The sequence below is a fragment of the Coturnix japonica genome, unplaced genomic scaffold (assembly GCF_054131305.1).
Source record: "Coturnix japonica strain WE unplaced genomic scaffold, WE-NBRP24 Scf096, whole genome shotgun sequence".
NCBI classification, from domain to species: domain Eukaryota; kingdom Metazoa; phylum Chordata; class Aves; order Galliformes; family Phasianidae; genus Coturnix; species Coturnix japonica.
In genome coordinates, this window is record NW_028188999.1 from 73,254 (window position 1) to 96,143 (window position 22,890).

The following is a 22,890-nucleotide window of genomic DNA, read 5'->3' on the forward strand; positions in this document are numbered from 1 at the left end:
ATATGGGGGTATATGGGGTTATATGGGGGGTATATGGGGTTATTAAGGGTTATATGGGGGGATATAGGGTTATATGGGGGGATATGGGGGGATATGGGGTTATATGGGTTATATGGGGTTATATGGGGTTATATGGGGTTATATGGGGTGATATGGGGTGATATGGGGTTATATGGGGTTATATGGGGGGATATGGGGGGTATATGGGGTTATATGGGGTTATATGGGGGGTATATGGGGTTATATGGGGTTATATGGGGTTATATGCGGGTTATATGGGGGTATATGGGGTTATATGGGGTTATATGGGGTTATGGGGACCTGCTGCTGTAGTGTGGGGAAGGCCTGGGGGGGGCGCTGTGAGCCCTGCCCCATAGATGGGACACGTATGTGGGGTGATATGGGGTTATATGGGGGTTATATGGGGTTATATGGGGTTATATGGGGGGTATATGGGGTTATATGGGGTTATATGGGGGGTATATGGGGTTATATGGGGTTATATGGGGTTATATGGGGTTATATGGGGGTATATGGGGTTATATGGGGTTATGGGGACCTGCTGCTGTAGAGTGGGGAAGGCGTGGGGGGGCGCTGTGAGCCCTGCCCCATAGATGGGACACGTATGTGGGGTGATATATGGGGTTATATGGGGTTATATGGGGTTATATGGGGTTATATGGGGGTTATATGGGGGTATATGGGGGGTATATGGGGTTATATGGGGTTATATGGGGTTATATGGGGTTATATGGGGGGTATATGGGGTTATATGGAGGGTATATGGGGTTATATGGGGGGATATGGGGTTATATGGGGTTATATGGGGGTATATGGGGTTATATAGGGGGTATATGGGGTTATATGGGGGGTATATGGGGGGTATATGGGGTTATATGGGGTTATATGGGGGTATATGGGGTTATATGGGGGGTATATGGGGGTTATATGGGGTTATATGGGGGGGTATATGGGGTTATATGGGGGGTATATGGGGTTATATGGGGTTATATGGGGTTATGGGGACCTGCTGCTGTAGTGTGGGGAAGGCCTGGGGGGGGCGCTGTGAGCCCTGCCCCATAGATGGGACACGTATGTGGGGTGATATATGGGGTTATATGGGGGGTATATGGGGTTATATGGGGTTATATGGGGGGTATATGGGGGGTATATGGGGTTATATGGGGGTTATATGGGGGGATATGGGGTTATATGGGGGTATATGGGGGTATATGGGGTTATATGGGGTTATATGGGGTTATATGGGGGGTATATGGGGGGTATATGGGGTTATATGGGGGGTATATGGGGTTATATGGGGGTATATGGGGGGTATATGGGGGGTATATGGGGTTATATGGGGGGTATATGGGGTTATATGGGGTTATATGGGGTGATATGGGGGGTATATGGGGGGTATATGGGGTTATAGGGGGTTATATGGGGGTATATGGGGTTATATGGGGGGTATATGGGGTTATATGGGGTTATATGGGGTTATATGGGGTTATATGGGGTTATATGGGGGGTCTATGGGGTTATATGGGGTTATATGGGGTTATATGGGGTTATATGGGGGGTATATGGGGTTATATGGGGTTATATGGGGTTATATGGGGTTATATGGGGTTATATGGGGTTATGGGGACCTGATGCTGTAGTGTGGGGAAGGCCTGGGGGGGGCGCTGTGAGCCCTGCCCCATAGATGGGACACGTATGTGGGGTGATATATGGGGTTATATGGGGTTATATGGGGGTATATGGGGTTATATGGGGTTATATGGGGTTATATGGGGTTATATGGGGATATATGGGGGGTATATGGGGTTATATGGGGTTATATGGGGTTATATGGGGATATATGGGGGGTATATGGGGTTATATGGGGTTATATGGGGTTATATAGGGTTATATGGGGTTATGGGGACCTGCTGCTGTAGTGTGGGGAAGGCCTGGGGGGGGCGGTGTGAGCCCTGCCCCATAGATGGGACACGTATGTGGGGTGATATGGGGTTATATGGGGGGATATAAGGGTGTATGGGGGGGTACTGGGAGGCTATGGGGGGTTATGGGGGGGCATATGGGGGGTATATGGGTCTGTATGTGTCTGTATGTGTCTCTATGGGTCTGTATGTGTCTGTATGTGTCCCTATGTGTTCCTATGGGTCCCTATCTGTCCCTATGGGTCTGCCCCATAGCGGCGTTCCAGGCCATCTGGGGCTGTGTGTCTATATGTCCCTATGGGTCTGTATGTGTCTCTATGGGTCTGTATGTGTCGCTATGTGTCTCTATGGGTCTCTATGGGTCTCTATGGGTCTCTATGTGTCTCTATGTGTCTCTATGGGTCTGTATGTGTCGCTATGTGTCTCTATGGGTCTCTATGGGTCTCTATGGGTCTCTATGGGTCTCTATGGGTCTCTATGGGTCTGTATGTGTCTCTATGGGTCTCTATGTGTCTCTATGTGTCTCTATGTGTCTCTATGGGTCTCTATGGGTCTCTATGGGTCTCTATGTGTATCTATGGGTCTCTATGGGTCCCTATGGGTCCCTATGGGTCTCTATGGGTCCCTATGGGGTCTCTATGGGTCTGTATGTGTCTCTATGTGTCTCTATGTGTCTCTATCTGTCCCTATGGGGCTGTATGTGTCTCTATGTGTCTGTATGTGTCCCTATGTGTTCCTATGGGTCTCTCTATGTCTATCTATGGGTCTGCCCCATAGCGGCGTTCCAGGCCATCTGGGGTTGTATGTGTCCCTATGGGTCCCTATGGGTCTCTATGGGTCCCTATGGGGTCTCTATGGGTCCCTATGGGTCTCTATGGGTCCCTATGGGGTCTCTATGGGTCTGTATGTGTCTCTATGGGTCTCTATGTGTCCCTATGTGTCTCTATGGGTCTCTATGTGTCTCTATGTGTCTCTATGTGTCCCTATGTGTCTCTATGGGTCTCTATGTGTCTCTATGTGTCTCTATGTGTCTCTATGTGTCTCTATGGGTCTCTATGTGTCTCTATGTGTCTCTATGTGTCCCTATGTGTTCCTATGGGTCTCTCCATGTCTATCTATGGGTCTGCCCCATAGCGGCGTTCCAGGCCATCTGGGGTTGTATGTGTCTCTATGGGTCTCTATGTGTCCCTATGGGTCTCTATGGGTCTCTATGGGTCTCTATGTGTATCTATGGGTCTCTATGGGTCCCTATGGGTCCCTATGGGTCTCTATGGGTCCCTATGGGGTCTCTATGGGTCCCTATGGGTCTCTATGGGTCCCTATGGGGTCTCTATGGGTCTGTATGTGTCTCTATGGGTCTCTATGTGTCTCTATGGGTCTCTATGGGTCTCCATGTGTATCTATGGGTCTCTATGGGTCCCTATGGGTCCCTATGGGTCTCTATGGGTCCCTATGGGGTCTCTATGGGTCTGTATGTGTCCCTATGTGTTCCTATGGGTCTCTCTATGTCTCTCTATGGGTCTGCCCCATAGCGGTGTTCCAGGCCATCTGGGGTTGTATGTGTCTCTATGTGTCTCTATGTGTCCCTATGGGGTCCCTATGTGTCTGTATGTGTCCCTATGGGTCCCTATGGGTCTCTCTATGTCTCTCTATGGGTCTGCCCCATAGCGGCGTTCCAGGCCATCTGGGGTTGTATGTGTCTCTATGGGTCTCTATATGTCCCTATGGGGTCTCTATGTGTCTCTATGTGTCTCTATGGGTCTGTATGTGTCCCTATGGGTCTCTATGGGTCTCTATGGGTCTCTATGTGTATCTATGGGTCTCTATGGGTCCCTATGGGTCCCTATGGGTCTCTATGGGTCCCTATGGGGTCTCTATGGGTCTGTATGTGTCTCTATGTGTCTCTATGTGTCCCTATGTGTCTCTATGGGGCTGTATGTGTCTCTATGGGTCTGTATGTGTCCCTATGGGTCTGTATGTGTCCCTATGTGTCCCTATGGGTCTCTATGTGTCTCTATGTGTCTCTATGTGTCTCTATGGGTCTGTATGTGTCCCTATGTGTCCCTATGGGTCTCTATGTGTCTCTATGTGTCTCTATGTGTCTCTATGGGTCTGTATGTGTCCCTATGTGTCCCTATGGGTCTCTATGTGTCTCTATGTGTCCCTATGGGGTCCCTATGTGTCCCTATGTGTCCCTATGGGTCTCTATGTGTCTCTATGTGTCTCTCTATGGGTCTGCCCCATAGCGGCGTTCCAGGCCATCTGGAGTTGTATGTGTCTCTATGGGTCTCTATGTGTCCCTACGGGTCTCTATGTGTCTCTATGTGTCCCTATGGGGTCTCTATGTGTCTCTATGGGTCTGTATGTGTCTCTATGTGTCTCTATGTGTCTCTATGGGTCTCTATGTGTCTCTATGTGTCTCTATGTGTCTCTATGGGTCTGTATGTGTCTCTATGGGTCTCTATGGGTCTCTATGTGTATCTATGGGTCTCTATGGGTCCCTATGTGTCCCTATGTGTTCCTATGGGTCCCTATGGGGTCTCTATGGGTCTGTATGTGTCTCTATGTGTCTCTATGTGTCCCTATATGTCCCTATGGGTCTGTATGTGTCCCTATGTGTTCCTATGGGTCTCTCTATGTCTATCTATGGGTCTGCCCCATAGCGGCGTTCCAGGCCATCTGGGGCTGTGTGTCTATATGTCCCTATGGGTCTGTATGTGTCTCTATGTGTCTCTATGGGGCTGTATGTGTCCCTATGGGTCTCTATGGGTCCCTATGGGGTCTCTATGGGTCTGTATGTGTCTCTATGTGTCTCTATGTGTCCCTATGTGTGTCTATGGGTCTCTATGTGTCTCTATGTGTCTCTATGTGTCCCTATGTGTTCCTATGGGTCTCTCTATGTCTCTCTATGGGTCTGCCCCATAGCGGCGTTCCAGGCCATCTGTCCCGCTGGTAAGGGTTACCACGTGCTGCGCTCGCACCAGACTCTGACCATACAGGGGGAAAGTGCCTTCACCCTACAACTGCGGCCCGACCCACTGCCCAGTGCCACAGGTGGGACCCTATAGCACCATATAGAACCCTATAGAACCCTATAGAGCCCTATAGAGCCCTATGGCACCATATAGAACCCTATAGAACCCTATAGAGCCCTATAGAGCCCTATGGCACCCTATAGAGCCCTATAGAACCCTATGGCACCCTATAGAACCCTATGGCATCCTATAGAGCCCTATGGCACCCTATAGAACCCTATAGAACCCAGCACCTCAGGTGGGACCCTATAGCGCCATATGGAACCCTATGGCACCCTATAGAGCCCTATAGAGCCCTATGGCACCCTATAGAACCCTATGGCCCAGCGCCACAGGTGGGAACCTATAGCACCCTATAGAGCCCTATAGAGCCCTATAGAGCCCTATAGATCTCTATGGCACCCTATAGAACCCTACGGCCCAGCACCACAGGTGGGACCGTATAGCACCATATAGAACCCTATAGAGCCCTATAGAGCCCTATAGATCCCTATAGAGCCCTATAGAGCCCTATAGATCCCTATAGAGCCCTATAGAGCCCTATAGATCCCTATGGCACCCTATAGAACCCTATGGCCCAGCGCCACAGGTGGGACCCTATAGCGCCATATAGAACCATATAGAACCCTATAGAGCCCTACAGAGCCCTATAGATTCCTATGGTACCTTATAGAGCCCTATAGAACCCTATAGAGCCCTATAGATCCCTATGGCACCCTATAGAACCCTATAGAACCTATAGAGCCCTATAGAGCCCTATAGAGCACTATGGCACCCTATGGAGCCCTATAGAGCCCTATAGAGCCCTATAGATCCCTATGGCACCCTATAGAACCCTATGGCATCCTGTAGAGCCCTATGGCACCCTATAGAGCCCTATAGAGCCCTATGGCACCCTATATAACCCTATAGAGCCCTATAGAACCCTATGGCACCCTATAGAACCCTATAGAGCCCTATAGAATCCTATGGCACCCTATAGAACCCTATGGCATCCTGTAGAGCCCTATGGCACCCTATAGAACCCTATAGAACCCAGCGCCACAGGTGGGACCCTATAGCGCCATATGGAACCCTATGGCACCCTATAGAGCCCTATAGAGCCCTATGGCACCCTATAGAACCCTATGGCCCAGCGCCACAGGTGGGAACCTATAGCACCCTATAGAGCCCTATAGAGCCCTATAGAGCCCTATAGATCCCTATAGAGCCCTATAGAGCCCTATAGATCCCTATGGCACCCTATAGAACCCTACGGCCCAGCACCACAGGTGGGACCGTATAGCACCATATAGAACCCTATAGAGCCCTATAGAGCCCTATAGATCCCTATAGAGCCCTATAGAGCCCTATAGATCCCTATAGAGCCCTATAGAGCCCTATAGATCCCTATGGCACCCTATAGAACCCTATGGCCCAGCGCCACAGGTGGGACCCTATAGCGCCATATAGAACCATATAGAACCCTATAGAGCCATATAGAACCCTATGGCACCCCATAGATCCCTATAGAGCCCTATGGCACCCTACAGAACCCTATGGCACCCTATAGAACCCTATGGCCTAGCGCCACAGGTGGGACCCTATAGCGCCATATAGAACCCTATAGATCCCTATAGAGCCTTATAGATCCCTATGGCACCCTATAGAGCCCTATGGAACCCTTTAGAACCCTATAGAGCCCTATAGATCCCTATGGCACCCTATAGAACCCTATGGCCCAGCGCCACAGGTGGGAGCCTATACCGCCATATAGAACCATATAGAACCCTATCGTGCCATATAGAACCCTATAGAAGCCTATAGAGCCCTATAGAGCCCTATGGCACCCTATAGAACCCTATGGCCCAGCGCCACAGGTGGGACCCTATAGCACCATATAGAACCCTATAGATCCCTATAGATCCCTCTGGCACCCTATAGAACCCTCTGGCACCCTATACAACCCTATAGAACCCTATAGAGCCCTATAGATCCCTATGGCACCCTATAGAACCCTATGGCCCAGCGCCACAGGTGGGACCCTATAGCGCCATATAGAACCATATAGAACCCTATAGAGCCATATAGAACCCTATGGCACCCCATAGAACCCTATAGAGCCCTATGGCACCCTATAGAGCCCTATGGCACCCTACAGAACCCTATGGCACCCTATAGAACCCTATGGCACCCTATAGAACTCTATGGTACCTTATGGCACCCTAAAGAGCCCTATGGCGCCCTATAGAACCCTATGGCACCCTACAGAACCCTATGGCACCCTATAGAACCCTATAGCACCCTATGGCACCCTATAGAACCCTATAGCACCCTATGAGCCCCCCATGACCCCACTGCCCCCCCATCTCACTCCCTTCCCTTCCCTTGCAGCTGTGACCCCCGCGGCCATGGTGAGTGGGGAGGGGGATATGGGGGGCTATGGGGGGGCTATGGGGCAGATATGGGGGGATATGGGGGGATATGGGGGTTATGGGGGGATATGGGGGGATATGGGGCAGATATGGGGGGAAATGGGGGTTATGGGGGGATATGGGGGTATATGGGGCAGATATGGGGGGAAATGGGGGTTATGGGGGGATATGGGGGGATATGGGGGGGATATTGGGGATTATGGGGGGATATGGGTGAATATGGGGGTTATGGGGCAGATATGGGGGATATAGGGGGATATGGGGAGGATATGGGGCTTTTAGGGGGGATATGGGGGTTATGGGGGGGTATGGGGGGATATAGGGGGATATGGGGGGATATAGGGGGATATGGGGGGATATGGGGTGGATATGTGGGTTATGGAGGGATATGGGGTGGATATAGGGGGATATGGGGGGATATAGGGGGATATGGGGGTTATGGGGGGATATGGGGGGGATATGGTGGGTTATGGGGGGATATGGGGCAGATATGGGAGGATATGGGGGGTTATGGGGCAGATATGGGGGGATATGGGGTGACATGGGGGGTTATGGGGCAGATATGAGGGGTTATGGGGGGATATGGGGGGATATAGGGGTTATAGGGGGATATGGGGGGTTATGGGGGGATATGGGGGGATATAGGGGTTATAGGGGGATATGGGGGGTTATGGGGGGATATGTGGGGTTATGGGGCAGATATGTGGGGCCCAGCTGACCCCCCCCCCCCCCCCCATTTTAGCTGCCCGCGTTCTGGAGCCATTCAGAGGAGCAGCAGAGCCTGGAGCAGCCACCGGGCAGCACTGCTGCACCGCGGTACCCCGGTGAGGGGGGGCACACAATGGCACCCTATGGTATCCTATGGGACCCTATGGGACCCTATGGGACCCTATGGCACCCTATGGTATCCTATGGGCACCCTATGGTATCCTATGGTATCCTATGGGACCCTATGGCACCCTATGGTATCCTATGGGACCCTATGGGACCCTATGGGACCCTATGGTATCCTATGGGACCCTATGGGAACCTATGGGACCCTATGGTATCCTATGGGGCCCTATGGTATCCTATGGTATCCTATGGCACCCTATGGTATCCTATGGTATCCTATGGGACCCTATGGGACCCTATGGGATCCTATGGGACCCTATGGGAACCTATGGGACCCTATGGGACCCTATGGTATCCTATGGGACCCTATGGGACCCTGTGGTATCCTATGGGCACCCTATGGTATCCTATGGCACCCTATGGTATCCTATGGGACCCTATGGGACCCTATGGGATCCTATGGGACCCTATGGGAACCTATGGGCACCCTATGGTATCCTATGGTACCCTATGGGACCCTATGGCACCCTATGGTATCCTATGGGACCCTATGGGAACCTATGGGACCCTATGGGACCCTATGGGACCCTATGGTATCCTATGGGACCCTATAAGACCCTATGGGACCCTATGGGCACCCTATGGTATCCTATGGGACCCTATGGGACCCTATGGGCACCCTATGGTATCCTATGTTACCCTATGGCATCCTATGGGACCCTATGGGACCCTATGGTATCCTATGGGCACCCTATGGTATCCTATGGGACCCTATGGCACCCTATGGGACCCTATAGTATCCTATGGGACCCTATGGTATCCTATGGCACCCTGTGTCACCCTATGGTACCCTATGGTATCCTATGGGACCCTATGGCACCCTATGGTACCCTATGGTATCCTATGGGCACCCTATGGCACCCTACGGCACCCTATGGTACCCTATGGTATCCTATGGGCACCCTATGGTATCCTATGGGCACTCTATGGTATCCTATGGGCACCCTATGGCACCCTATGGCACCCTACGGCACCCTATGGTACCCTATGGTATCCTATGGGCACCCTATGGCACCCTATGGCACCCTATGGTATCCTATGGGCACTCTATGGTATCCTATGGGCACCCTATGGTATCCTATGTTATCCCATGGGCACCCTATGGCACCCTATGGCACCCTATAGTATCCTATGGGCACCCTATGGCACCCTATGGTATCCTATGGGCACCCTATGGGCACCCAATGGCACCCTATGGCACCTTACATGCTTTAAGACACCTTGACATGCGTGTTGTGACTCCCTGACATGCCTTTACACACATGTTGTGACCCCTTACACACCTTGACATGTGTTGTGACACCATTACATGCCTTGACATGCCTTTACATACATGTGGTGTCAGCCAGACACGCCTTACATGCCTTACATGCGTGTTGTGATGACATGACACGCTATAACATGCCTTGACACGCGTGTTATGACACCCTTACATGCTATAACATGCCATGGCACACAGTTTGTGACATCCTGACACGCTCTAACACGCCATGACACGCGTGTTGTGACACCGTGACACGCTCTAACACGCCATGACACGCATGTTGTGACACCCTGACATACTATAACACACCATGACACACGTGCTGTTACACCCTGACACGCTATAACATGCCTTAACACACATGTTGTGACACCCTTACACGCTTTAACACGCCATGACATGCATATTGTGACTTTGACACACTAAAACATGCCATGACACGCATGTTGTGACACCATGACACACTAAAACACGCCATGACACGCGTGTTGTGACACCCTTACATGCTTTAACACGCCATGACATGTGTGTTGTGACATCGTGACACGCTCTAACACGCCATGACACGCGTGTTGTGACACCCTTACACGCTTTAACACGCCATGACATGCGTATTGTGACTCTGACACACTATAACACGCCATGACACGCGTGTTGTGACACTGACACACTATAGCACGCCTTTACACGCGTTGTGACACCCTTAAAAGCTTTATCACGCCATGACACACGTTATGACACCGTGACACGCTATAACACGTCATGACATGCTTGTTGTGACACCATGACACAATCTAACACGCCATGACACATGTTGTGACACCGTGACACGCTCTAACACGCCATGACACGCGTGTTGTGACACCGTGACACACTATAACACGCTATAACACACGTGTTGTGACACCATGACACTCTTTAACACGCCATGACAAGCGTATTGTGACACCATAACACACTCTAACACGCCATGACACGTGTGTTGTGACACCGTGACACACTCTAACACGCCATGACACGCGTGTTGTGACACCCTTACACGCTTTAACACACCATGACACACGTGTTGTGACACCATGACACTCTCTAACACGCCATGACACATGTTGTGACACCGTGACTCGCTCTAACACGCCATGACACACATGTTGTGACACCGTGACATGCTCTAACACGCCATGACACGCGTGTTGTGACACCGTGACACACTATAACACGCTATAACACACGTGTTGTGACACCATGACACTCTTTAACACGCCATGACAAGCGGATTTTGACACCATAACACACTCTAACACGCCATGACACGTGTGTTGTGACACCGTGACACACTCTAACACGCCATGACACGCGTGTTGTGACACCCTTACATGCTTTAACACACCATGACACACGTGTTGTGACACCATGACACTCTCTAACACGCCATGACACATGTTGTGACACCGTGACACGCTCTAACACGCCATGACACGCGTGTTGTGACACTGTGACATGCTGTAACACGCCATGACACGCGTGTTGTGACACCGTGACACGCTCTAACACGCCATGACACGCGTGTTGTGACACCGTGACACGCTGTAACACGCCATGACACGAGTGTTGTGACACCGTGACACGCTCTAACACACCATGACACGCATGTTGTGACACCGTGACACACTATAACACGCTATGACACGCATATTGTGACTCTGACACACTATAACACGCCATGACACGCGTGTTGTGACACCGTGACACGCTCTAACACGCCATGACACGCATGTTGTGAAACCGTGACATGCTCTAACACGCCATGACACGCATGTTGTGACACCGTGACATGCTCTAACACACCATGACACGCGTGTTTTGACACTGTGACACACTAAATAATGCCATGACACGCATGTTGTGACACTGTGACACGCTCTAACACGCCATGACACGCGTGTTGTGACACCGTGACACGCTCTAACATACCATGACACATGTTATGACACCGTGACATGCTCTAACACGCCATGACATGCGTGTTGTGACACCGTGACACGCTCTAACACGCCATGACACGCGTGTTGTGACACCGTGACACGCTCTAACACGCCATGACACGCGTGTTGTGACACTGACACGCTATAACATGCCTTTACACACGTTGTGACATCCTTACATGCTTTATCACCCAATGACATGCATGTTGTGACACCGTGACACGCTCTAACACGCCATGACACACATGTTGTGACACCGTGACACGCTCTAACATGCCATGACACGCGTGTTGTGACACCGTGACACACTATAACACGCTATGACACTCGTATTGTGACACAGTGACACGCTCTAACACGCCATGACACGCGTGTTGTGACACCCTGACACGCTGTAACACGCCATGACATGCGTTTTGTGACACTGACATGCTCTAACACGCCATGGCAAGTGTGTTGTGACACCCTGACACGCTGTAACACGCCATGACATGCGTTTTGTGACACTGACATGCTCTAACACGCTCTAACACGTGTGTTTTGACACTGTGACACGCAGTAACACGCCATGACAGGCGTGTTGTGACACTGACACGCTATAACATGCCTTTACACACGTTGTGACACCCTTACATGCTTTATCACGCCATGACACGCGTGTTGTGACACCGTGACACGCTCTAACACGCCATGACACGCGTGTTGTGATACCGTGACACGCTCAAACAGGCCATGACACGCATGTTCTGACACCGTGACACGCTCTAACACGCCATGACACATGTTGTGACACCATGACATGCTATAACATGCTATGACACACGTGTTATGACACCGTGACACGCTGTAACACGCTATGACACGCGTGTTCCCATAGAGCTGCTGTCCCGTCCCACCACCGCTCGCGTGTGGCGCCTCCCGGAGCTGCAGAGCCGCGGAGCTGCTGAAATCGCACCCACCCAGCTCACAGGTAATGGGACCCCCCCCAAATAACCCCTATGGGACCCCCCCCCAAATAACCCCCTATGGGACCCCCCCCCAAATAACCCCTATGGGGCCCCCCCAAATAACCCCCTATGGGACCCCCCCCCCCAAATAACACCCTATGGGACCCCCCCCAAATATCCCCCTATGGGACCCCCCATGAATAACCCCTATGGGACCCCCCCCAAATAACCCCCTATGGGACCCCCCCCATATATCCCCCTATGGGACCCCCCTCCAATACCCCCCTATGGGACCCCCCCCAAATAACCCCCTATGGGACCCCCCCCCAAATAACCCCCTATGTGACCCCCCCCAAATAACCCCCTACGGGACCCCCCCCCCAAATAACCCCCTATGGGACCCCCCCCAAATATCCCCCTATGGGACCCCCCCCCAAATAACCCCCTATGGGACCCCCCCCCCATAAATAACCCCCTATGGGACCCCCCCCAAATAACCCCCTATGGGACCCCCCCCAAATATCCCCCTATGGGACCCCCCCCCAAATAACCCCCTATGGGACCCCCCCCAAATAACCCCTATGGGACCCCCCCCAAATAACCCCCTATGGGACCCCCCCCCCCAAATAACCCCTATGGGACCCCCCCCAAATAACCCCCTATGGGACCCCCCCAAATAACCCCCTATGGGACCCTCCATAAATAACCCCCCCCCAATTATAACACCCCCCACCCCCCCCGTTTGGGACGCCCCCCAGTTATTCCCCCCCCTCCCCCTTTGAGACCCCCCCCCAATTATAACCCCCCCCTCTTTAAGACCCCCCCCAATTATAAACCCCCCCCCCTCTTTGAGACCCCCCCCCAATTTAAACACCCCCCCCCCAGTTATAACCCCCCCTCTTCTTTGGGACCCCCCCCAATTATAACCCCCCCCCCTTTAAGACCCCCCCCAATTTACCTCCCACTTCTTCCCCCATTACAACCCCCCCTCCCCCTTTGAGACCCCCCCCCAATTATGACCCCCCCCTCTTTAAGACCCCCCAGTTATAACCCCCCCCCCCTTTCTTTGGGACCCCCCCCCCTCTTTGGGACCCCCCCCATTTATAATCCCCCCTTTAAGACCCCCCCCATTAAGACCCCCCCCCAATTTACCTGCCCCTTCCCCCCCCATTACAACCCCCCCCCACCCCTTTAAGACCCCCCCAGTTATAACCCCCCCAATTTAAATACCCCCCCCCCCAGTTATAACCCCCCCACACTTTAGAGACCCCCCCCAATTATAACCCCCCCTCCCTTCTTTGGGACCCCATCCCTCTTTGGGACCCCCCCCCAGTTATTACCCCCCCCCCCTCTTTGGGACCCCCCCCAATTATACCCACCCCCTTTAAGGCCCCCCCCCTTTAAGACCCTCCCCCTTTAAGACCCCCCCCCATTTTACCTCCCCCTTCCCCCCCCAGTTATAACCCCCTCCCCCCATTATAACCCCCCCCCTTTAAGCCCCCCCCCAGTTATAACCCCCCCCCCTTTAAGACCCCCCCACCCAATTTAACACCCCCCCCATTATAACCCCCCCCTTTAAGACCCCCCCCAATTTACCTCCCCCTTCCCCCCCCATTATAACCCCCACCCCCTTAGAGACCCCCCCCAATTATAACCCCCCCCCCCTTCTTTGGGACCCCCCCCTCTTTGGGAACCCCCCCAATTATAGCCCCCCCCCCCCTCTTTGAGACCCCCCCCAGTTATAACCCCCTCCCCCCATTATAACCCCCCCCCTTCTTTGGGACCCCCTCCCTCTTTGGGGACCCCCCCAATTATAAGCCCCCCCCTTCTTTGAGACCCCCCCCAGTTATAACCCCCCCCCTTCTTTGAGACCCCCCCACTCTTTGAGACCCCCCCCCTTTAAGACCCCCCCCTTTAAGACCCTCCCCCTTTAAGACCCCCCCCAATTTACCTCCCCCTTCCCCGCCCATTATAACCCTCATCCCTTTAAGACCCCCCCCAGTTATAACCCCCCCCCTTCTTTGGGACCCCCCCCCCCTCTTTGGGATCCCCCTCATCTTTGGGACCCTCCCCAATTATAACCCCCCCCCCCTCTTTGAGACCCCCCCCAATTATAACCCCCCCCAATTATAACCCCCCCACCCCTTTGGGACCCCCCCCCCTTTAAGACCCCCCCCCCTTTAAGACCCCCCCAATTTACCTCCCCCTTCCCCCCCCATTATAACCCCCACCACTTTAAGACTCTCCCCCCCTTTAAGACCCCCCCAGCTATAACCCCCCCCCTCTTTGAGACCCTCCCCAATTATAACCCCCCCCCTTTAAGACCCCCCCCAGTTATAACCCCCCAATTTAAACACCCCCCCCCCAGTTATAACCTTCCCTCCCTCTTTGAGACCCCCCCCAATTACAACCCCCCCCCATTTAAGACCCCACCCCCAATTATAACCCTGCCCCCCTTTAAGACCCCCCCCAATTTAAACCCCCCCCCAGTTATAACCCCCCCCCCCTTTGAGACCCCCCCCAATTATTACCCCCCTCCTTTAAGATCCCCTCCCAATTTAAACTCCCTCCCCCCAGTTATAACCCTCCCTCCCTCTTTGGGACCCCCCCCCAATTATAAACCCCCCCCCTTTAAGCCCCCCCCCCAATTTAACCCCCCCCATTATATTAGATACAGACGAGTGCCGACTGAACCGTAACATCTGTGGCCCTGGGGAGTGTGTGATGGGGCCGGGTGGGTACAGCTGCATCTGCCACCCCGGGTACAGATGGCACCCACAGCGACGGGTGTGCGCGGGTGAGTGAGTGTGCAAATGGGTGTGCAAATGGGTGTGCAAATGGGGGTGCAAGGGGGGCAAGGGGGTGTGCAAATGGGTGTGCAAGGGGGGGCAAGGGGGTGTGCAAATGGGTGTGCAAATGGGTGTGCAAGGGGGGGAGTGATAGGGGGAGGGAATGGGGAGGGTGGGAATGAGGGGGGTGGGGGGTTGCACAGTGACGAGTGTGTGCGCAGGTGAGTGAGTGTGCAAATGGGTGTGCAAATGGGTGTGCAAGGGGGGGTATGGGGGGTGGGAGGAGATGGGGGGTTGCACAGCGACGGGTGTGCGCCAGTGAGTGAGTGTGCAAATGGGTGTGCAAAAGGGGTATGGGGGTGGGAGGAGATGGGGGGTTGCACAGCGACGGGTGTGTGCAGGTGAGTGTGCAAATGGGTGTGCAAATGGGTGTGCAAGGGGGGGCAAGTGTGCAAGGGGGGGAGTGATAGGAGGAGGGAATGGGGAGGGTGGGAATGAGGGGGGTGGGGGGTGGGGGGTTGCACAGTGACGAGTGTGTGCCGGTGTGTGAGTGAGTGAGTGAGTGTGCAAAGGAGTGTGCAAGGGGGGGGGTAAAAGTGTGCAAGGTGAAGGGATGGGGGGTGGGAGGTGATGGGAGGGGTAGGAATGATGGAGGTGTGGGTGTGGGGGGTTGCACTGAGACGAGTATGTGCTGGTGAGTGTGCAAATGGGTGTGCAAGGGGGTGTGCAAGGGGGGGCACGAGTGTGCAAAGGGGTTTATGGGGGTGGGAGGTGATGGGGTTGGGAATAATGGGGGGGTGGGGAGGGTGGGGGGTTGCACAGTGTGTGCTGGTGAGTGATTGTGCAAATGGGTGTGCAAGGGGGGCACGAGTGTGCAAGGGGGGGTTATGGGGGGTGGGAGGAGATGGGGGGGTGGGGAGGATGGGGGTTGCACAGCGACAGGTGTGTGCAGGTGAGTGAGTGTGCAAATGGGTGTGCAAATGGGTGTGCAAGGGGGGGGGACACGTGTGCAAGGGGGGGGGAGTTATGGGGGGTGGGAGGAGATGGGGGGGTGGAAATGCTGGGGGTGGTGGGGGGGTGGGGGGTTGCACAGCAATGAGTGTGCTCTAGTGAGTGTGCAAAGGAGTGTGCAAGGGGGGGGCACGAGTGTGCAAAGGGGTTTATGGGGGGTGGGAGGTGATGGGGGTGGGAATGATGGGGGTGGGGGGTTGCAGAGTGATGAGTGTGTGCAGGTGAGTGAGTGTGCAAATGAGTGTGCAAGGGGGGGGCAAGTGTGCAAGGGGGGTGTTATGGGGGGTGGGAGGAGATGGGGGGTGGGAATGCTGGGGGTGGGGGGTGGGTGGGGAGTTGCACAGCGACGAGTGTGTGCTGGTGAGTGATTGTGCAAATGGGTGTGCAAGGGGGGCACGAGTGTGCAAGGGGGGGAGTTATGAGGGGGGGAGTGATGAGGGTAGGGTGGGAATGATGGGGGGCTGGGGAGGATGGGGGGTTGCACAGCGGTGGGTGTGCGCAGGTGAGTGAGCAAATGGGTGTGCAAATGGGTGTGCAAGGGGGGGCACGAGTGTGCAAAGGGGTTTATGGGGGGTGGGAGGTGATGGGGGGTTGGGGAGGATGAGGGGTTGCACAGCGACGGGTGTGTGCAGGTGAGTGAGCAAATGGGTGTGCAAATGTGTGAGCAAATGGGTGTGCAAGGGGGGGCACGAGTGTGCAAGGGGGGTATGGGGGGTGGGAGGAGATGGGGGGTTGCACAGCGACGGGTGTGCGCCGGTGAGTGAGTGAGTGTGCAAGTGGGTGTGCAAATGGGTGTGCAAATGGGCGTGCAAGGGGGGGGGGGGACACGTGTGCAAGGGGGGGAGTTATGGGGCGGGGAGTGATGAGGGTAGGGTGGGAACGATGGGGGGCTGGGGAGGATGGGGGGTTGCACAGGTGAGTGAGTGAGTGTGCAAATGGGTGTGCAAGGGGGGGGAAGTGTGCAAGGGGGTTTATGGGGGTGGGAGGTGATGGGGGTGGGAATGATGGGGGTCGGGAGGATGGGGGGTTGCACAGTGACGAGTGTGAGCCGGTGAGTGTGCAAATGGGTGTGCAAGGGGGGGGGGCAAGTGTGCAAGGGGGGGAAGTGGAGGGGGGGAGTGATGGGGGGAGGGAATGGGGAGGGTGGGAATGAGGGGGGTGGGCTTTGGGGCTGGTTATGGGGTGATGCTGAGTCTATGGGGCAGGTTATGCGGTGATGCTGTATCTATGGGGTTTTGCTGTCTCTGTGGGGCTGGTTATGGGGTTTTGCTGTATCTATGGGGCTGTATCTATGGGGCTGTATCTATGGGGTTTTGCTTTATATCTATGGGGCTGTATCTATGGGGTTTTGCTGTATCTATGGGGCTGGTTATGGGGTTTTTCTGTCTCTATGGGGTTTTGCTGTATATCTATGGGGTTTTTGTGTCTCTATGGGGCTGTTTATGGGGTTTTGCTGTATCTATGGGGTTTGCTGTATCTATGGGGTTTTGCTGTCTCTATGGGGCTGTATCTATGGGGTGATGCTGTATCTATGGGGCTGTCTCTATGGGGCTGTATCTATGGGGCTGTATCTATGGGGTATTATTGTCTCTATGGGGCTGGTTATGGGGTATTATTGTCTCTATGGGGCTGTATCTATGGGGCTGTATCTATGGGGCTGTATCTATGGGGTTTTGCTGTATCTATGGGGCTGGTTATGGGGTATTATTGTCTCTATGGGGCTGGTTATGGGGTATTATTGTCTCTATGGGGCTGTATCTATGGGGTTTTGCTGTATCTATGGGGCTGTATCTATGGGGTATTATTGTCTCTATGGGGCTGGTTATGGGGTTTTGCTGTATCTATGGGGTTTTGCTGTATATCTATGGGGCTGTATCTATGGGGTTTTGCTGTATCTATGGGGCTGTATCTATGGGGTTTTGCTGTATCTATGGGGTTTTGCTGTATCTATGGGGCTGTATCTATGGGGCTGTATCTATGGGGTATTATTGTATCTATGGGGCTGGTTATGGGGTTTTGCTGTATCTATGGGGCTGTATCTATGGGGCTGTATCTATGGGGCTGTATCTATGGGGTTTTGCTGTATATCTATGGGGTTTTGCTGTATCTATGGGGCTGTATCTATGGGGTTTTGCTGTATATCTATGGGGTTTGCTGTATCTATGGGGCTGGTTATGGGGTATTATTGTCTCTATGGGGCTGTATCTATGGGGCTGGTTATGGGGTATTATTGTCTCTATGGGGCTGTATCTATGGGCTGTATCTATGGGGTATTATTGTCTCTATGGGGTTTTCCTGTATCTATGGGTCTGTATCTATGGGGTTTGCTGTATCTATGGGGCTGTATCTATGGGGCTGTATCTATGGGCTGTATGTATGGGGTATTATTGTCTCTATGGGGCTGTTTATGGGGTTTTGCTGTATCTATGGGGTGTATCTATGGGGTTTTGCTGTATCTATGGGGCTGTATCTATGGGGTTTTGCTTTATATCTATGGGGTTTTTGTGTCTCTATGGGGCTGTTTATGGGGTTTTGCTGTATCTATGGGGCTGTATCTATGGGGCTGTCTCTATGGGGCTGTATCTATGGGGTATTATTGTCTCTATGGGGCTGTATCTATGGGGCTGTATCTATGGGGCTGTATCTATGGGGTTTTGTTTTATCTATGGGGCTGTATCTATGGGGCTGTATCTATGGGGTTTTGATGTCTCTATGGGGCTGTATCTATGGGGTTTTGCTGTATCTATGGGGCTGGTTATGGGGTTTTGCTGTATCTATGGGGCTGTTTATGGGGTCATGCTGTCTCTATGGGGCTGTATCTATGGGGTTTTTGTGTCTCTATGGGGTGTATCTATGGGGTTTGCTGTATCTATGGGGCTGTTTATGGGGTATTATTGTCTCTATGGGGCTGGTTATGGGGTATTATTGTCTCTATGGGGCTGTTTATGGGGTTTTGCTGTATATCTATGGGGTTTTGCTGTATCTATGGGGTATTATTGTCTCTATGGGGCTGTATCTATGGGGCTGGTTATGGGGTATTATTGTCTCTATGGGGCTGTATCTATGGGGCTGGTTATGGGGTATTATTGTCTCTATGGGGCTGTATCTATGGGGTGTATCTATGGGGCTGTATCTATGGGGTCATGCTGTCTCTATGGGGCTGGTTATGGGGTTTTGCTGTATATCTATGGGGTTTTGTTGTCTCTATGGGGCTGTATCTATGGGGCTGTATCTATGGGGCTGTATCTATGGGGTGTATCTATGGGGCTGTATCTATGGGGTTTTTGTGTCTCTATGGGGCTGTATCTATGGGGCTGTATCTATGGGGCTGTATCTATGGGGTTTTTGTGTATCTATGGGGCTGTTTATGGGGTTTTGCTGTATCTATGGGGCTGGTTATGGGGTTTTGCTGTATATCTATGGGGTATTATTGTCTCTATGGGGCTGGTTATGGGGTATTATTGTCTCTATGGGGCTGTATCTATGGGGTTTATCTATGGGGTATTATTGTATCTATGGGGCAGACATCGACGAATGTTCCCGTGCCGACGTTTGTGGGGACGGCGGCAGCTGCACCAACATCCCGGGACATTTCAGCTGTGAATGTAGGACGGGATTCCAGAGGAAGGGGACGCGGCTGTGCGAGGGTGAGACACATAGAGACACATAGAGACACATAGAGACCCACTGCGACCCATAGCGACCCATAGAGACACATAGAGACACATAGAGACACATAGAGACCCATAGAGACACATAGAGACACATAGAGACCCATAGAGACACATAGAGACCCATAGAGACACATAGAGACACATAGAGACACATAGAGACACATAGAGACCCATAGAGACCCATAGCGACCCATAGCGACCCATAGAGACACACTGCGACCCATAGCGACCCATAGCAACCCACTGCGACCCATAGAGACACATAGAGACACATAGCGACCCACTGCGACCCATAGAGACACATAGCGACCCATAGTGACCCATAGCGACCCATAGCGACCCATAGAGACACATAGCGACCCATAGAGACCCATAGCGACCCATAGTGACCCATAGAGACACATAGAGACACATAGCGACACACTGCGACCCATAGAGACCCATAGAGACACATAGAGACCCATAGAGACACATAGAGACACATAGAGACCCATAGCGACACATAGGGACCCATAGAGACACGTAGAGACCCACAGAGACCCATAGAGACCCATAGCGACCCCATAACCCCATGAACCCAATACGCCTCTATAACCCCATAACCCCATACCACCCTATAACCCCCTAACTCCCCCATAACCCTATAATAACCCCATAACCCCACACTGACCCTATAACCCCATACCACCCCATAGCCCCACACTGACCCCATAACCCCATACCACCCCATAGCCCCACACTGACCTTATAACCCCATAACCCCACACTGACCCCATAACCCCATAACCCCACACTGACCCCATAACCCCATAACCCCACACTGACCCTATAACCCAACACTGACCCCATAACCCTATAATAACCCCATAACCCCATAACCCTATAATAACCCTATAACCCCATAACCCCATAACCCCATAATAACCCCATAACCCCATAACCCCATAACCCCATAATAACCCCATAGCACCCCATAACCCCACACTGACCCCATAATAACCCCATAACCCCATAATAACCCCATAACCCCATAGCACCCCATAACCCCATTACCCCATACCACCCCATAACCCCACACTGACCCTATAACCCCATAACCCCATAACCCCATAGCACCCCATAACCCTATAATAACCCCATAACCCCATAACCCTATAATAACCCCATAACCCCATAATAACCCCATAACCCTATAATAACCCCATAACCCCATAACCCCATAGCACCCCATAACCCCATAACCCCATAGCACCCCATAACCCCATAACCCCATAGCACCCCATAACCCCATAGCACCCCATAACCCCACACTGACCCCATAACCCCATAACCCCATAGCACCCCATAACCCCATAACCCCATAACCCCATAATAACCCCATAACCCCATAATAACCCCATAACCCCATAGCACCCCATAACCCCACACTGACCCCATAACCCCATAATAACCCCATAGCCCCACACTGACCCCATAACCCCATAATAACCCCATAACCCCATAACCCCACACTGACCCCATAATAACCCCATAACCCCATAACCCCATAAACCCATAATAACCCCATAACCCCATAACCCCATAAAGACCATATAGTGACCCCATAAGCCCATAAAGACCCTATAGTGACCCCATAACCCCATAACCCCACACTAACCCCATAACCCCATAACCCCATAATAACCCCATAACCCCATAGCCCTATAATAACCCCATAACCCCATAATAACGCCATAACCCCATAGCACCTCATAACCCCATAACCCCATAGCACCCCATAACCCCATAACCCCATAGCACCCCATAACCCCATAACCCCATAACCCCATAACCCCATAATAACCCCATAACCCCATAATAACCCCATAGCCCCCTATAACCCCATAACCCCATAACCCCACACTGACCCCATAACCCCATAACCCCACACTGACCCCATAACCCCATAACCCCATAACCCCATAACCCCACACTGACCCTATAACCCCACACTGACCCCATAACCCTATAATAACCCCATAACCCCATAACCCTATAATAACCCTATAACCCCATAACCCCATAACCCCATAATAACCCCATAACCCTATAATAACCCCATAACCCTATAATAACCCCATAATAACCCCATAATAACCCCATAACCCCATAACCCCATAATAACCCCATAACCCCATAACCCCATAACCCCATAACCCCATAATAACCCCATAACCCCACACTGACCCCATAACCCCATAGCACCCCATAACCCCATAACCCCATAACCCCATAACCCCATAATAACCCCATAATAACCCCATAACCCCATAATAACCCCATAATAACCCCATAGCACCCCATAACCCCATAACCCCATAGCACCCCATAACCCCATAATAACCCCATAACCCCATAACCCCATAATAACCCCATAACACTATAATAACCCCATAACCCCACACTGACCCCATAACCCCATAACCCCATAACCCCCCTATAATGACCCTATAACCCCATAACCCCATACTGACCCCATAACCCCATAAAGACCCTATAGTGACCCCATAAAGACCCTATAGTGACCCCATAACCCCATAAAGACCCTATAGTGACCCCATAAAGACCCTATAGTGACCCCATAACCCCATAAAGACCCTATAGTGACCCCATAAAGACCCTATAGTGACCCCATAAGCCCATAAAGACCCTATAGTGACCCCATAAAGACCCTATAGTGACCCCATAACCCCATAAAGACCCTATAGTGACCCCATAAAGACCCTATAGTGACCCCATAACCCCATAAAGACCCTATAGTGACCCCATAAAGACCCTATAGTGACCCCATAAAGACCCTATAGTGACCCCATAACCCCATAAAGACCCTATAGTGACCCCATAAAGACCCTATAGTGACCCCATAACCCCATAAAGACCCTATAGTGACCCCATAAA

The 22,890-nt window shown here is 52.4% G+C and overlaps 1 protein-coding gene across 1 annotated transcript in view; it reads left to right on the forward strand.

Moving 5' to 3' along the window:
• LTBP3 (latent transforming growth factor beta binding protein 3) overlaps positions 1-22,890 on the forward strand; it is a 97,180-nt gene that overhangs the window by 19,398 nt on the left and 54,892 nt on the right. The window contains exons 5-10 of the mRNA XM_085534679.1: positions 4,869-4,997; positions 7,352-7,371; positions 8,135-8,216; positions 12,410-12,502; positions 15,151-15,276; positions 19,804-19,926. Coding sequence (XP_085390805.1) covers positions 4,869-4,997; positions 7,352-7,371; positions 8,135-8,216; positions 12,410-12,502; positions 15,151-15,276; positions 19,804-19,926 — 573 coding nt within the window. The remainder of the gene's footprint in view (positions 1-4,868; positions 4,998-7,351; positions 7,372-8,134; positions 8,217-12,409; positions 12,503-15,150; positions 15,277-19,803; positions 19,927-22,890) is intronic.